The following is a 14,212-nucleotide window of genomic DNA, read 5'->3' as shown; positions in this document are numbered from 1 at the left end:
CAGAGGATTCCCCAGCCCCTCACATGGGGACACCGGTGTCACGGTGACGGTGACCAACCACCGCCAGCAGAGGATTTCCCAAGCCTTTGGCCGAGGGCCACCGGCATCCCCGTGTGACGAGGGGCCGGTCCCTCGGCCCGTCCCCGGGGCGGTGACACCGCATCCGTGTCACGGCCCCGGCTGTCCCCGCGCCTTTGGCAGCCGGCGACACACGCAGAGGTGTCACATCTGCCAGCCGCTGGCACGGCCCCCGCGCGGCGCGTGCCTGTCCCCCCCGCGCTGTCACCCGGCGTGCCAGGGGAGGGAACCCCAGGGGGACACACACACACACACACGGGGAGGGGAGGGGGGGGTGACAGCGGGTGCCAAGGTTGGCGTGGGGACAGGAAGCAACACCCGGCGCCGCCGGGGTCACATTCCAGCCTTAATCCCTTGGCACCGCCGCCTGCCAGCCCCGGGCGGCCGGGCCGGGCTCCCGGGACCACCGGCAGCGCCGACCCCGCGGGGAGGAAAAATAAAAAAAAAAAAAACAAACCAAAAAAAAAAAAACCCCCAACCCCAAAACCTCCCTTTTTCCGCCCCATTTTTTTTTTTTTTTTTTACCATGGCGGCAGCGCCGAGGCCCAACCCGCCTTGTTCCCTCCTCCCCCCCTCTCTCCCCGCGCTCCGCTCCCTTCCCAAATTCCCCTTTTTGCTGCTTTTTCACCCCAAACCATCACCTGGCCGTGGTGCCGGGGACACGCGGCCGCTGGCGGCGATGGGGCCGAGCCCCCGCGGGCCCGATCCTGCCATTGTTTTGTTTTTTGGGGGGGTGTTTTATATCCCCCCCCTCACCCTCCCCACGTCTCCCCCTTTTCAATCCCCCCCCAATTGCAAACATTCCCCCCCCCGGCCCCATCGGACATGCGCGGGGAGCGCTGGCAAAGCATCAACCAGAATTTTCCACACACGTGACGCTCCCACACCTCGAGAAAAAAGGGGAGAAAAAAGCTAAAAAAAAAAAAAAAAAAAAAAGAAAAAAAAAAAAAATTCCACACGAGGAAAAGGGGAGGGGAGCCGCGATCCTAAAGTAAAACCTCGAGTGGATGAGGGGAGAAATGAGGGGGAAATGGTGGAAAGAAGAGGGATAGGTGGAAAAATGGAAAAAATGTAGCGAAAACCACAATAAAAAAAAAAAAAAAAAAAGAAGAAAAAAAAAAAAAAAAAAAGGGGGAGTGATTCCGGCAAAGGGGAGGAAGGAGTTGGAACAAAGAAAGAGGGAGGGGAGCTCCAAAATGGGGGGAAAAGGGAAAAAGCGGGGGAAAAGGCACAGCGGGGAGTGAGGCGCCGCTTCCCCCACGCTGCAAAAATCCCCGAGTTTCCTTTTTTTTCTTTTTATTTATTTTTTTTTTTTGGGGGGGAGTGTTTTCCCCCAGTTTTCCTGGCGCTGGAGCAGCCGGCCAGGCCTCTGCTCCGGAACTCGGTGGAAAAATCTCAAGTTGAGGTTGGATTTTTGAGGTGTTTTGGGTTTTTTTGTTTTTTTTTTTTAAATAAAAATTTGGATTTTGGTGCTTTCCTCCAACCCCGGCTCCGGAGCTGCAGCGGCCTTGCCATTGTTCTCCACTGGGAACGGCAAAAATCGGGAAAAAAAGGAATAAAAAGGATTAAAAAAAAAAAAAAAAACCAAAACCAACAAGTTTCAGCTGTGGAGGAGGGGGAGGAGTTGGTTTCCCGCTGGGAAAATGGGGAAAAAAATGGGATTTCACCTCAAATCCGGGGGGGAAAAGGTGAAATTCGGACAAAACTTCTGCTCGAGAGAGAGAAAGGTTAATAAAAATCCGGATTTTGGGGAGGTTAGGGAGAGGAAAAAGTTTTTAAAAAATGAGGATTGGGACTGTTCTGAGAGGGAAAAAGGATAAAAAAATGAGGTTGGGGGTATTTGGGGGAGGAAAAAGGGGTAAAAATGGGGATTTGGGTTGGTTTTTTTTGGGGGGGGAAAAGTTGTGAAAAGTGAATTTAGGGCTGGTTTTGGGGTGTCTGTGTGTCCCACGTGGAATATTTGAGGGATCAGAGGTTAAATAATTCAGGAATTGGCCAAAAAGTCCAGAAAAAGTCAAAGGAAGCCCAGGTAGAAGTTGAGATTTGCCCATTTCTGAGGGGTTTGGGGGGAAAAAAAAAGAGATTAAATTCCAAATTTATTCATTCCCGAGCATTTTCAGGAGAAGAGGGAGCTCTAAAATCAGAGTGTACCCAGTTCCGAGCATTTTGGAGGGGGTTAAAATCCAAATTTGCCCAATTTTGAGCATTTTTGTGAGCTCTGTCATCCAGATGTAGCAATTCTTCACTGTGGGGGGAAAACTCCCAAATTTTCTCATTTTTAAACAATTCTGGGGAAAAGCAGGAGCCTGAAATCCAAAATTATCCATTTCTAAGCTTTTCCAAAAACATAAATTGTTCTAAAAATCTGCATTCACTCATTCTTGGGAGCTCCAAAATCCAATTTTTTTTACCCATTTCTGAACATTTGGGGGTAAAAAAAAATTCTAAAACATAAATTTACCAATTTCTGAGCATTTCAGGGCCAAGGAAAAGGTTCCAAACCCCAGATTTAAGCCATTTCTAAGGATTTTTTGGGGAAAAGGGGGAAGTAACCCCCAAATTCACTAATTTCTAACCTTTTTCACAAAAACAAAGCTTCTAAAATCGGAATTTATCAACTTTTGAGCCTTTTCAAAGTGAGTGGCTTCACTTTAAAGCTGATTTTTTTAACCAAACTGACCCCTCTGAGCTTTGAGATGCTTTTTCCCCTCATCAGTTTGAGGCCAAACTAGAAAAAAAAAATCCAAGAAATTTAATTCAGAAATGAAAAAAAATCTTAATTTAGACAAAAATGGTGAATTTGAATAGAAAAGCACCAGCAAAGGTGTTTGAACCCCCACAGTGGGATATAAAAAATGAGCATTTTGGTGCTAAATTCTCTTTTTTTTCCTCATTTATCATCCCCAGGAATTCTCAGGTGAGGGGATGGGGGCAGAGAACTGGGCTGAAATTTGGGGTGAAGGCGCAGCTGAGTCGGAAATAAAAGTTGGTAAATAAAATAAACCCCGATAAAAGAGGATAAAACGCAATAAAACAATAAAAAAAAACCGATAAAACAATTAAACCCTGTGGGCTCCTGGCACGGATCAGCTGGGAATTGGCGGGTCCTGGAAGGGACAGCGGTGACACCTGAGGACATTGACACCCAAACAGCTCAAAACGGGGTGAAACAACTGATTCAGGTCCTGGAAGGGGAAAAATGACCCCCAAACAGCTCAATATGGGGTGAAACAACCACCTTGGGTCCTGTCAGGTACCTACAGCCCCCAACACCTCACAAAACAACCACGGTGGGTCCTGTCAGATGCACAACAACACCCGTCACCCACAGGATGGGGTTCAACACCCGCTTTGGGTCCTGGCAGGGCACCCATCACCCACAGGATGGGGTCAGCACCCACTTTGGGTCCTGGCAGGGCACCCATCACCCACAGGATGGGGTCAGTACCCATTTTGGGTCCTGGCAGGGCACCTATCACCCACAGGATGGGGTCAGCACCCACTTTGGGTCCTGGCAGGGCACCCATCACCCACAGGATGGGGTCAGTACCCATTTTGGGTCCTGGCAGGGCACCTATCACCCACAGGATGGGGTCAGCACCCACTTTGGGTCCTGGCAGGGCACCCATCACCCACAGGATGGGGTCAGTACCCATTTTGGGTCCTGGCAGGGCACCTATCACCCACAGGATGGGGTCAGCACCCACTTCAGGTCCTGGCAGGGTACCCATCACCCACAGGATGGGGTCAGCACCCACTTTGGGTCCTGGCAGGGTACCCATCACCCACAGGATGGGGTCAGCACCCACTTCAGGTCCTGGCAGGGGACCACCAGCCCCTATCACCCACTGCATGGAGTCAGCACCCACTTTGGGTCCTGGCAGGGGATCTCCAGCCTCCATCACTCCATATCATAGGGTCAGCACCCACTTTGGGTCCTGGCAGGGCACCATGGGCCCCTATCATCCACAGGATGGGGTCAGCACCCACTTTAGGTCCTGGCAGGGCACCCATCACCCACAAGATTGGGTCAGTACCCATTTTGGGTCCTGGCAGGGCACCCATCACCCACAGGATGGGGTCAGCACCCACTTTGGGTCCTGGCAGGGGATCTCCAGCCTCCATCACTCCATATCATAGGGTCAGCACCCACTTTAGGTCCTGGCAGGGCACCATGGGCCCCTATCACCCCTCAGCCACCTCAGGCGTCCCCTCAGGTGTCCCCCAGCGCCATCGCCGCACCCCTGGAGCCCTCAACCCCCTCAGCGCTGTCCTCCTGCCACCTCCACCGTGTCCCCTCACGCAGCGTGCGGCGGGAGGTGTCCCCACACACGGGTGGCCGCACGGTGACACTTCACGGTGACACTCCCGGTGACACTCCCGGGGACACTCGCGGTTGTTTACAAACACCTCCCTCCCCTCACACCCCAGCCCTGGTGCGGCCGGGAGCGCTGGGGGCACTGGGGGGTCTTGGGGGGGGTCCCGGTACCTGTGGGGAGCTCTGAGGGGATCAGGGGGTCCCCGATACCTGAGGGAAGCTCTGAGGGGATCAGGGGGTCCCTGATACCTGAGGGAAGCTCTGAGGGGAATGGAGGAGGGGGTCAGGGGGTCTCGGTACCTCCGGGGAGCACTGAGGGGCCTTGGGGGCTCAGGGGGTCCCGGTACCCTCGGGAAGCTCCAGGAGGAGCTGAGGGGACCAGAGATGGGGCTCAGGGGGTCCCCGGTACTTGCGGGAAGCTCTGAGGGGACAGTGGGGCTCAAGGGGCCCCGGTACCTGCAGGAAGCTCTGAGGGGACAGTGGGGCTCAAGGGGCCCCGGTACCTGCAGGGAGCTCTGAGGGAACCGGAGATGGGGGTCAGAGCGCCCTGGTACTTGCTGGAAGCTCCGGGAAAAGCTGAGGGGACAGCACGGCTCGGTACGGCCGGGAAGAGCTGAGGGGACACCGGTGAGCATCGGGGGGGTCTCGGTACCTGAGGGCACCTCCGGGCGAGCGGGAACGGGGAGCTCGGGGAGAGGCCCCGGGAAGCTCTGAGGGGCTCGGGGTTCCCGGTAACTGCGGGAATCTCTGGGAGGATCAAGGGTGAGGGGGCACTCGGGGGTCCCGGCTGTTCCTCCGGGAAGCTCTGAGGGGCTCGGGATGGTCACTCGGGGGGTCCCGGTATGCCCGGGAATGTCTGAGGGAATTCGGGGGGGGAGCTCTGAGGGGTCACTCGGGGGGTCCTGGCGGTTCCTCCGGGAATCTCTGAGGGCTCAGGGCCTCCGGTAACTGCGGGAATCTTTGAGGGGATCGAGGGTGAGGGGGCACTTGGGGGGTCCCGGTGGCTCCTCCGGGAAGCTCTGAGGGGTCACTCGGGGGGTCCCAGTGGCTCCCCCGGGAATCTCTGAGGGGTCACTCGGGGGGTCCCGGCGGTTTCCCCGGGAATCTCTGAGGGGTCACTCGGGGGGTCCCGGCGGTTTCCCCGGGAATCTCTGAGGGGTCACTCGGGGGGTCCCGGCAGCTCCTCCGGGAATCTCTGAGGGAATCGGGGGGAATCTCTGAGGGGTCACTCGGGGGTCCCGGCGGTACCTGCGGGCGCCTCCGGCGGCCCGGGCGCGGCGGGCGCGGGGGGCGGCGGCGGCGGCGGCGGGAGCGGGGCCGGGGCCGGCCCGGCGAAGATGTCGGGGGCCCCTCGGTGGCCGGCCAAAAGCGCGGCGGCAGCGGCGGCAGCGGCGACGTCTTCCTCCTCCTCTTCCTCGTCGTCCTCCTCATCGTCGTCCTCCTCGTCCCCCTCGGACACCGCCATCTCCTCCTCCTCCTCCTCGTCCTCCCTCAGCGGGGACGCCATGGCGGGGTTGAGGGGCGGGGGGCCCGGACCGCTCCCACCGCCCCAAACCGCCCCCGCCGCTGAGGGGTGAGGGGGGCTCGGTGTGAGGAGAAAATTGAGGGGGAAGAAGGAGAGAGAGAAAGAGAAAAAGAAAAAGAGAAAGGCGGGACGGGGCGACCCCCCCCCCCGGGCCGGGCCCGGCGGGGCCGCGGGGGGGGCGGCGGAGCTGGGCTGAAAAACGCCCGGATCGGTTAAAATCGCCTCAGGGCGCGGGAGGCGGCGGGCGGCGGGACGGCGCCGGCAGCGAAAATGGCCGCCCCGGGTGTAATTTTAAAATAAAACACCCCCCCCCCCCCTCCAGCAAACACACACAAAAAGAGAGGAAAAAAAAAAAAAAAAGAAATAATAATAATAATGATGATAAAAAACACACCCCGTAAAGGAGGGGGGGGGGGGAGGCGTAAAAAAAATATGGAGGAGGGAGGGGTTAAAAATGAGGGAAAATGAAGGGGGGGGGGTGTCCCCGCTTCGTGAGGGGAAAAAAAAAAAAAAAGGCGCAAAATGGCCGAATGAAGGATTTTTTTTTTTTTTTTTTTTTAAAGTTGCCCCACACACACCTTAGGGGAGGAAGGAGGGTGAAAAAGAGGCGAAAAAAGCCTTAAAAACACAGGCGCGCACAAAAAAAAAAAAAAACAGCGACAAAACCCAGCCCGCGAAAGGGGGAGGGGAATTGAGGAATAAAAAAAATTAAATTAATATTTTTTTTTAAAAATAGTAATGAGGAGGAAAAGGGAAGCGTTCGGGGGGAAGAATGAAAGAAATAAAGGCGAGGATTGAAAAGGAGTTAAATTGGGGGGGAATGGAAGGGCGAAATGAAAAAATGGGGTGGAAAAATGGGAAAGGGGAAGAAGGGAAAGCAAAAAGGGGTAAAAATGGACATTAAAATTTAAAAAGGGGGAAAATGCGAAGGAAAAAGGGGGAAATCAGCCTTAAAATTGATATGGCAAAAGAGGAGAGTCAAAAACTGACATTAAAATGTAAAAAGGGAAGGGAATGGGAAAAAAAAGGTTAAAAATAAACATAAAAAATGGAAAGGGCTGAAAAAAGGTAAAAATCAACGTTAAAAAAAAGCGCCAAAAAAAACCCTTAAAAATCAACCGCGCGAGGTTAAAAAAAAAAATTAAAAACAAGACCCACGAAAAAAACCCAATCCTTAAAAACACTTTAAAAAGAAAAAAAAATCAAAAACCACGAAACCCCTCAAAAATAATAAAACCCCAAAGCTCCCCCCACCCCACCCTCCCCCCCCAGCGTTCGCCGCTACAGCCCGAGCAGGCGAATAATCCCCAATTTGTTCATTTTAGGGTATTTTTGGTCGCTTTGGGGGCCTCATTAATAATATTTTTTTTTGCTTTTCCCCCTCCCGCAGATGCCGGCTCGGCGAGGGACAATTTTTGTGTGGCCCCAGCCGGGGGGGACCCGAAGCCGGAGATTTTTCTGCATAAAACAAAGATGGCTGCGGTAAATTATTTCTTTTTTTTTTTTTTTTTTTTTTTTCTCTCTCTGCTTTTTTTTTTTTTTTTTTTCTTCTCTTTCTCCTTATTCTTTCCCCCCCCCCCCCCTCCTCGCCTCACTCCCATAAAAATATTTCGGGGGGGGATTAATCAGTACTCATGCTCAGTGTGACATCAGCATAAATTGTTAAAGGTTAACTAGTTCCATACTCGTCACGCTTCCCCTTTTTTTTTTTTTTTAAAGGATTTTTTACCCGTTTCCCCCCCTTTTTCGCCCAATTTTCCCCTCCCCTCGATGATTTTAAACACGCACAAAAAAAAAAAAAAAAAAGCAAATTTTTTTTTTTTTCTTTCTCCCTCCCTCCTCGACTTTGAAATACTTGGGAAGGGAGTGGTTTGTGGGTTGGGTCTTGGGGTTGTTGGGTTGTTTTTTTTACTTTTGGGTGGTTTTTTTTTTTTTTATTCTTTTTTTGGAGTTTCTTTAAGGCTGCAGGGAGGAAGAACAAAAAAAAAAAAAAAAAAAGCGGGGGGGTTTTAAGGATTGGGAAAAAAAAAAAAAGGTTGAGGAAAGGGTTGGAAAGATGGAGGTGGGATTAAAAAAGGTTGGGAAAGGGGGAGATTGGGAAAGGAATTAAAAAGATTGAAAAAGAATAAAAAAGATTGAAAAGGAATGAAAAAGATTTTAAAGGGGAAAAGATTGAAAATGGGGGGGGAAAATTGGAAAAGGGAAAAGATTAAAAAGGGGAAAATATTGGAAAATGAAAGAGATTGAAAAAGGGGGAAAAAAGACTGAAAAGGGAAAAATTGAAAAAGGGAAAAAGGGTTAAAAAGGAAAAAAAGATTGGAAAAGGGAAAAATTAAAAGGAACAAAAAATATTGGAAAAGGATTTTTAAAAATGAAAAATGTTGAGAAAGGAAAAAATGGTTAGAAAAGAAAAAAGGTTTAAAGAAAAATATTTTTAAAAAGATTAGAATAGAGAAGAAGATTGAAAAAGGACGGGAAAAGGTAAAAAAAAATGGGAAAAGGAAGAAATTGTGAAGGGAAAAAATTGAGAAAGGAAAAAAAATACTCAAAAAGGGTGAAATTGGGGAAATATTAAAAAGGATGGAAGTTCTAAAAATGTTCAAATTGAGAAAAGTATTCAAAAAGGGATAAAAGTTTCGAAAAATTTGAAAAATGGAGAAATACTAAAAAGGAAAAATATTTAAGAAGGTAAAAAGGATGAAAGGAAAAAAGTTTGAAAAAGAGGAAGAATAATCAAAAGGGAAAAAAGATGAAAAGAGGGAAAAAGGAGAGAAAGATTGAAAAATGTAAAAAAACGAAAAAAAAGATTAAAAATTGAAAAAAGAAAAAAAATATTTAAAAAGGGGGGAAAGATTGAGAGAAAAAGTATTAAAGGGGGAGATAAAAAATGGATAAAAGATTCAAAAGAGGGAAAAATATTAAAACCGGGAGAAATAATTTAAAAAGTGCACAAGAATCAAAATTGGGGGAAAAGATTTGAAAAGAATTAAAGAGATGGGAAAAGATTCAAAAAAGAGAAGAAAATATTAAAGAAAAACGGGGGGGGAAAATTGAAAAAGGGGCAAATTAACAAAAGGGGAGGGGAAAAAAGAATGATAAAAAAAAATATTGAAAAAGGGGGGGAAATTGAAAAAGGAGAAAGAAAATATTCAAAGGGGGAGAAAAAAAGTTTTAAATTCCCCCCACAAACAAAACCCCAGGGGTGAAATGGGTGAATTTGTCATCAATGAGATTTTTTAGGGGGTGAAGTTGCCCAAAATGTTCCAAAATCACCCCAAAACCCCCAGGCCTTGCCTGCCCCTCCTCCACTCCTGGAGCTTTATTGACTTTTTTTTTTTTATTATTTTTAATTTCCCGTTCCTTTTTGGGGCTTTTTTTGCCCCAAAACTCTGAGGTTGATACATTGGGGGCAGCAGATTTTACCCCAAAATGATGAAAAATGGGTGGTAAAAACTCAAAGTTTGGGAGTTTTACCTTATTTGAGGTTTTTTTTTTCCCCAAAAGCTGCTCCTGGTTGTTGTCAGCCAGCACCAGGAACCCCCAGCGACCCCAAAATCCTCATGGGACACCCCAAGAACCCCCAAATTCATCCCAAAACCACAATGTGACACCACGAGAACCCCAAAATCCCCCAAAATGTCCCCAAAACTCCAGAGTGGCACCTCAAGAACCCCAAATTCCCCCAAAATCCCCCCCAAATTTCCACCCAAAACCTTCTGTGACACCCCAAGAACCTCAAAATCCCCCCAAAAACCCTCACGTGACACCACCAAGAACCCCAAAATTCCCCCAAATTCCCTCGTGTGACACCCCAAGAACCCCCAGCGACCCCCCCAAATCCCAGAGGTGACATTTTTGGGGCCGTTTGTGGCTTTTGTCACCCCGACCCTTTCCCCGAGGGGATTTTTTTGGGGGGTGTTTTTTGGTTTTTTTTTTTTTCCCCGTTTTCCCTGGGTTTGGTGGCTCTGCTGCTCCTCGCAGCCCTCAGGCCACCCCCGTGTCACCGGGGCTGTCACCGTGTCACTCTCGGTGTCACCGTGTCACTCTCGGTGTCACCGCGTCACTCTCGGTGTCACCGTGTCACACTCAGTGTCACCGTGTCACCGTGTCACTCTGTGTCACCGTGTCACACTCGGTGTCACCGTGTCACTCTCGGTGTCACCGTGTCACTGGGGTTGTCACCGTGTCACTCTCGGTGTCACCGTGTCACTCTCGGTGTCACCGTGTCACTGGGGTTGTCACCGTGTCACTCTCCGTGTCACCGTGTCACTCTCGGTGTCACCGTGTCACTCTCGGTGTCACCGTGTCACTCGGTGTCACCGTGTCACTCTCGGTGTCACTCGGCCATCCCGGGCTGTTTCCAGCCCTTTGTCACTGTCACACCCCCCCCGAGTGACAACCCGGGACTCCAGGAGGGTGGCACTGCCACACGTGGTGTCACCGTCAGATGGTGACAATGTCACCCACCTGCCACCACCTGGGACAGGGACATGGACAGGTGACACAGACACAGGGACAGGTGACACAGACAGACACAGGGACAGGTGACAGCTGTGGGGTCACCGTGTCACAGGTGACAGCGCCAGGGGCTGGCAGCCACCCACGGGGACAAACAGCCGCTGCCACACCCCCGGCCAGTGTCACCTGCTGTCACCTCGTGGGAAACACCCCTGGGGGGACACCAAAGCCACTCCCAAGGTGGGGGACAGGACACGGCACGAGTGTGACGGACCCTCCCCCCATTGTCACCCCACGGCTGGGGATTGTCCCCAAATGTGTCCCCAAATGTGTCCCCAAATGTGTCCCCTCCCCCGAGGCTCCGCTGCGCCTTGCTCTGATAAAATCCGATTTATTTTGCCTCCAAAAAGTCCAAAAGTCCAAAGTTTGCCCCCAGAATCGGGGCGGGATTCCCCCTGGGGACCCCAAAATCGATGAGGGACCCCCATGGGGACAGGGGAGACCCCCCCAGGGGCCAAGGGACCCCCCCCAAAAGGGAGACGAGGGGGGGACCCCCAAATTGAGGGGGGTCCTGGTGACCCCCAAAGTGTGGGGGGGGCGGTGAGCCCCTAATGGGGGGGGGGAGGGGTTTGGGACCCCTGACCCCTCTCTGTGGGGATGACGTCATTACCCGCGGCCCCCAGGAGGGCTGCTCCTGGGTTAGGGGGGTCACGGAAGGGAGACCCCCCCCCAAAAAAAGGGGACTCCCGGCTCCTCCCATTCCCACGACCCCCCCACCTCCCCCCAGGTCCCTCCTGAGTCCCCCCAGCCCCTCAAGGCCCCCCCGCACCTCGGGGCCACTCAGGCCAGGCCCGGGGTCGCCGCCGAGCCCGCGCCGCCCGTCGCCATGGCAACGCTGCCGGAAATCCGGGCTCTGCGCGCCGCGGGGCGTGCTGGGAGACGTAGTCCTCGCCAATGCAGGCGACTATTACCGCGCGATGCACGCCGGGAAATGTAGTCACTGCTTCGGTACCCGCTATTGCTGCCGGCGGCGCGCGGTGCACGCCGGGAGTTGTAGTGCCTGGCTCCGCCCCCTGGGCCGCGGCGCCATCATGGCGGATCCGCCGGAGGAGGCGGGGGGCGGCCCGGCCGTGAGTGGGGGGCGCTGTAGGGGATTTGGGGGCGCTGTACGGGATTTGAGGGATCTGGGGGGAGCTGTAGGGACGGCACAGCTGCCCTATGGATCCCAGGGGGGACCGGAGGAGGAGGTGGTGGGAGGATCTAGACGCCGTGGGGGCCATAGGGATTCATGGGGGGCGGTTCCGGGGTCCTGAGGGGAAATATCGGGGGACTGTGGGTGCTCGTGGGGGTTTCTGAGTGGAGCAGGGGGGCCTCAGAGGGGTCGGGGGGGTACTGGGGGGGTTTATAGGGGGATCTCAGAGGACTTGGGGGCTCCATAACGGCTGGGGGAAGGTTTAGGGGGGTCCATACGGACTAGAGGGAGGTTTTAGGGGGTCCATAAGGATTAGGGGAAGGTTTTGGGGGTCCATAAGAACCGGCGTTCTCCCAATCCTCCCAAGCCCCATCCCGGGGATTTTGGGGGGGGGGTCTCACCCCTTCCCCACCCCCCCAGGATCCCGGGCCGGGGGTCTCGGGGCCCCCCCCGGGGGCGGCAGCGGCTCGAGGCGCTGCTCAACCGCAGCCTCCGCATCCGAATGTCGGACGGCCGGACCCTGGTGGGATTGTTCCTGTGCACGGACCGCCAGAGCAACGTGATCCTGGGATCGGCCCAGGAATTCCTGAAAGCTGCAGGTCCGGGGGAGGGGGTTTGGGGGGGTCCTGGGGGAGTTTTGGGGGTTCTGAGGGAGTTTTTGGGGGGGTTATGAGAGTTTCAGGGGGGTGGGAGCGTCCTGTGCTCGGAGCAAAGTGATGCTGAGCGCGGCCCAGGAATTGCTGAAAGCTGCAGGGCTGGGGGTCCTGGGGTAGTTTTGGGGGTCCTGGGGTAGTTTTGGGGGTCCTGGAGGAGTTTTTGGGGGTCCTGGAGGAATTTTGGGGGGAATTTTGAGGGTCTGAGAGGGGTGAGAGCGTTCCTAAGCTGCAATCACCAGAGCAATGGGATCCTGGGATCCGCACAGGAATTCCTGAAAGGTCCTGGGGGTCTTTTGGGGTTTTTTTTTAGGGTTTTTGGGTAGGAGTGGGAGTTTTCCCGTGCTCTGGCTGCCAGAGCGGGATCCTGGCCTTGGCACGGGAATTCCTGAGGGCTTTGGGGGTTTTGGTTTTTTGGGTTTTTGTTTTTTTTTGGGGGGGTGGCAGCGTTCCTGTCCCAGCAGCGTCACCCTGGGCGGGGCTGAAGGGACCTGTGGGGGGCCAGGGGGGGTTTTTGGGGACCCCCCTTTTTGGGGGGTTCTGAGCCCCTTTTTTTCCTCCTCCAGATGCGTTTCCAGGCAGTGAACCCCGAGTGCTGGGGCTGGCCATGGTCCCCGGCCACCACATCGTGTCCATCGAGGTGGAGCCCCCCTACCCTGAGGGACCCCCAAAAACACCCCCCAGTGCCTCATGGACCCCAGAACTCTGAGAGATCCCCCCCAACACCTGATGGACCCTCTGGATGAACCCCAGAACTCTGGGAGAGCCCCCCCAGGACTGGATGGAGCCCCCAACACCTGATGGACCCCCAAAAACACCTGGGAGACCCCCCAAAAAACCACCTGGGGACCCCCCCAGTGTCTCATGGACCCCAAAACTCTTGAGAGACCCCCCCTAGGACTGGATGGAGCCCCCAACACCTGATGGACTCCTGATGGACCCCCAAAAACACCTGGGGACCCCCCCAGTGTCTCATGGACCCCAAAACCCTGAGGGACCCCCCCAGGATTGGATGGACCCCCCCCAAATCCGTGTGGGGACCCCCCCCCCAGGACTTTGAGACCCCTCCCCCCCAAATGTTCCTCAGGGGTTTGGGGGTCCCCAAGGTGCCATTAAAGCCCCCCCTGGTGACTTTGTCCCCGTGTGACTTTTTGTGTGTCCCCCCCGCCTCTCCCCCCATTGTCCGTGACAGGAGACCCCCCCCCCAATTCCTGACCCCCCCCCCCCCAAATTTCGGACCCCCCCCCAAACTTCTGAGCCCCCCCCCCCAATTGCTTCTCCCCCAATTCCTGCCCCAAATTTTCCTGAGACCCCCCCCCCCAATTTCTCCCCAGATTTCTGAGACCCCCCCATTTCTTCAGCTCCCCCAAATTCCTTCTCCCCCCAAATTCCTGAGGCCCCCCCCCCCCAAATTCTGCCCCCCCCCCCCCCCCCCCAGTTCCCGCCCCTCCCCCACGGAGCCGTCGGGCTTTGCCATTAATTTAATCTCAGGTACAAAATAGCTTCTGGGGGGGGGGGAGGGGGAGGGGGGCACCCGCCCCTCCCCCACCCCCAAAAACACCGGGGGGGCCCGGCGAGGGGGGAGGGGAAGGGGGGGAGGGGCACACGGGGGGGGGCGGGGCGGCCGCAGGGCCCAGCACCATGATGGGGGTGGGGGCGGGGTGAGGGGGGGGGGGGGGTGAGAACCCTCCCCTCCCCCCCCCCAAAGGTCAGGGGTCACCGGGGGACAAGGGGGGGTCACCGGGGTCACGGTGACCGAAAATCCCCCCCTCCCCCACACCAGACCCCTCCCCTCCCCTCCCCCCCCCCCCCCCCCCCGGGAGTCGGGGACCCCCGGCCCGACCCCCCCAATAAATAAAGCGACCCCTCCCCCCCCCTCCCCGCGTATAAATTAAAAAAGAGAAAAAAAAAAAAAAGAAAAGAAAAAAAAAAGGAAAAAAAAATCATTTACAAAAAAACAAAAAAACCCAAAACGAGGCTCGGGGAGG

General features: G+C 54.2%; 2 protein-coding genes across 9 annotated transcripts in view; one reads left to right on the top strand and one right to left on the bottom strand.

Annotated features, from left to right (window-relative positions):
• Positions 1 to 7,139, bottom strand: part of CHD3 (chromodomain helicase DNA binding protein 3) — a 43,852-nt gene extending 36,713 nt beyond the window's left edge. For 6 of the 7 annotated variants that reach the window (XM_088155279.1, XM_088155276.1, XM_088155277.1 and 3 more), the window contains exon 1: positions 5,645 to 7,139. In XM_088155279.1, coding sequence (XP_088011405.1) covers positions 5,645 to 5,903 — 259 coding nt within the window. In that variant the 5' untranslated portion in view covers positions 5,904 to 7,139. Of the gene's footprint in view, positions 1 to 719; positions 808 to 5,644 lie in introns of those variants that run through there. The other variant, XM_088155280.1, reaches the window with a different exon arrangement.
• A 157-nt stretch (positions 7,140 to 7,296) lies between these two features.
• Positions 7,297 to 13,360, top strand: NAA38 (N-alpha-acetyltransferase 38, NatC auxiliary subunit). Of its 2 annotated transcripts, none has more exons than XM_088155287.1 (3): positions 7,297 to 7,403; positions 11,992 to 12,170; positions 12,791 to 13,360. In XM_088155287.1, the coding sequence occupies exons 1-3, from the start codon at positions 7,312 to 7,314 to the stop codon at positions 12,931 to 12,933; spliced, it is 414 nt and encodes a 137-aa protein (XP_088011413.1). In that variant the 5' UTR covers positions 7,297 to 7,311; the 3' UTR covers positions 12,934 to 13,360. The 2 variants fall into 2 exon arrangements, with proteins under 2 accessions (XP_088011413.1, XP_088011412.1); XM_088155286.1 differs by lacking the exon at positions 7,297 to 7,403 and adding an exon at positions 11,319 to 11,509.
• The last annotated feature ends 852 nt before the right edge of the window (positions 13,361 to 14,212 follow it).

This window comes from Sturnus vulgaris, chromosome 36 (genome assembly GCF_052056855.1).
Source record: "Sturnus vulgaris isolate bStuVul1 chromosome 36, bStuVul1.hap1, whole genome shotgun sequence".
NCBI classification, from domain to species: domain Eukaryota; kingdom Metazoa; phylum Chordata; class Aves; order Passeriformes; family Sturnidae; genus Sturnus; species Sturnus vulgaris.
The sequence above is the reverse complement of the archived record's forward strand: the minus strand, read 5'-3'. Positions and strand labels throughout refer to the sequence as shown.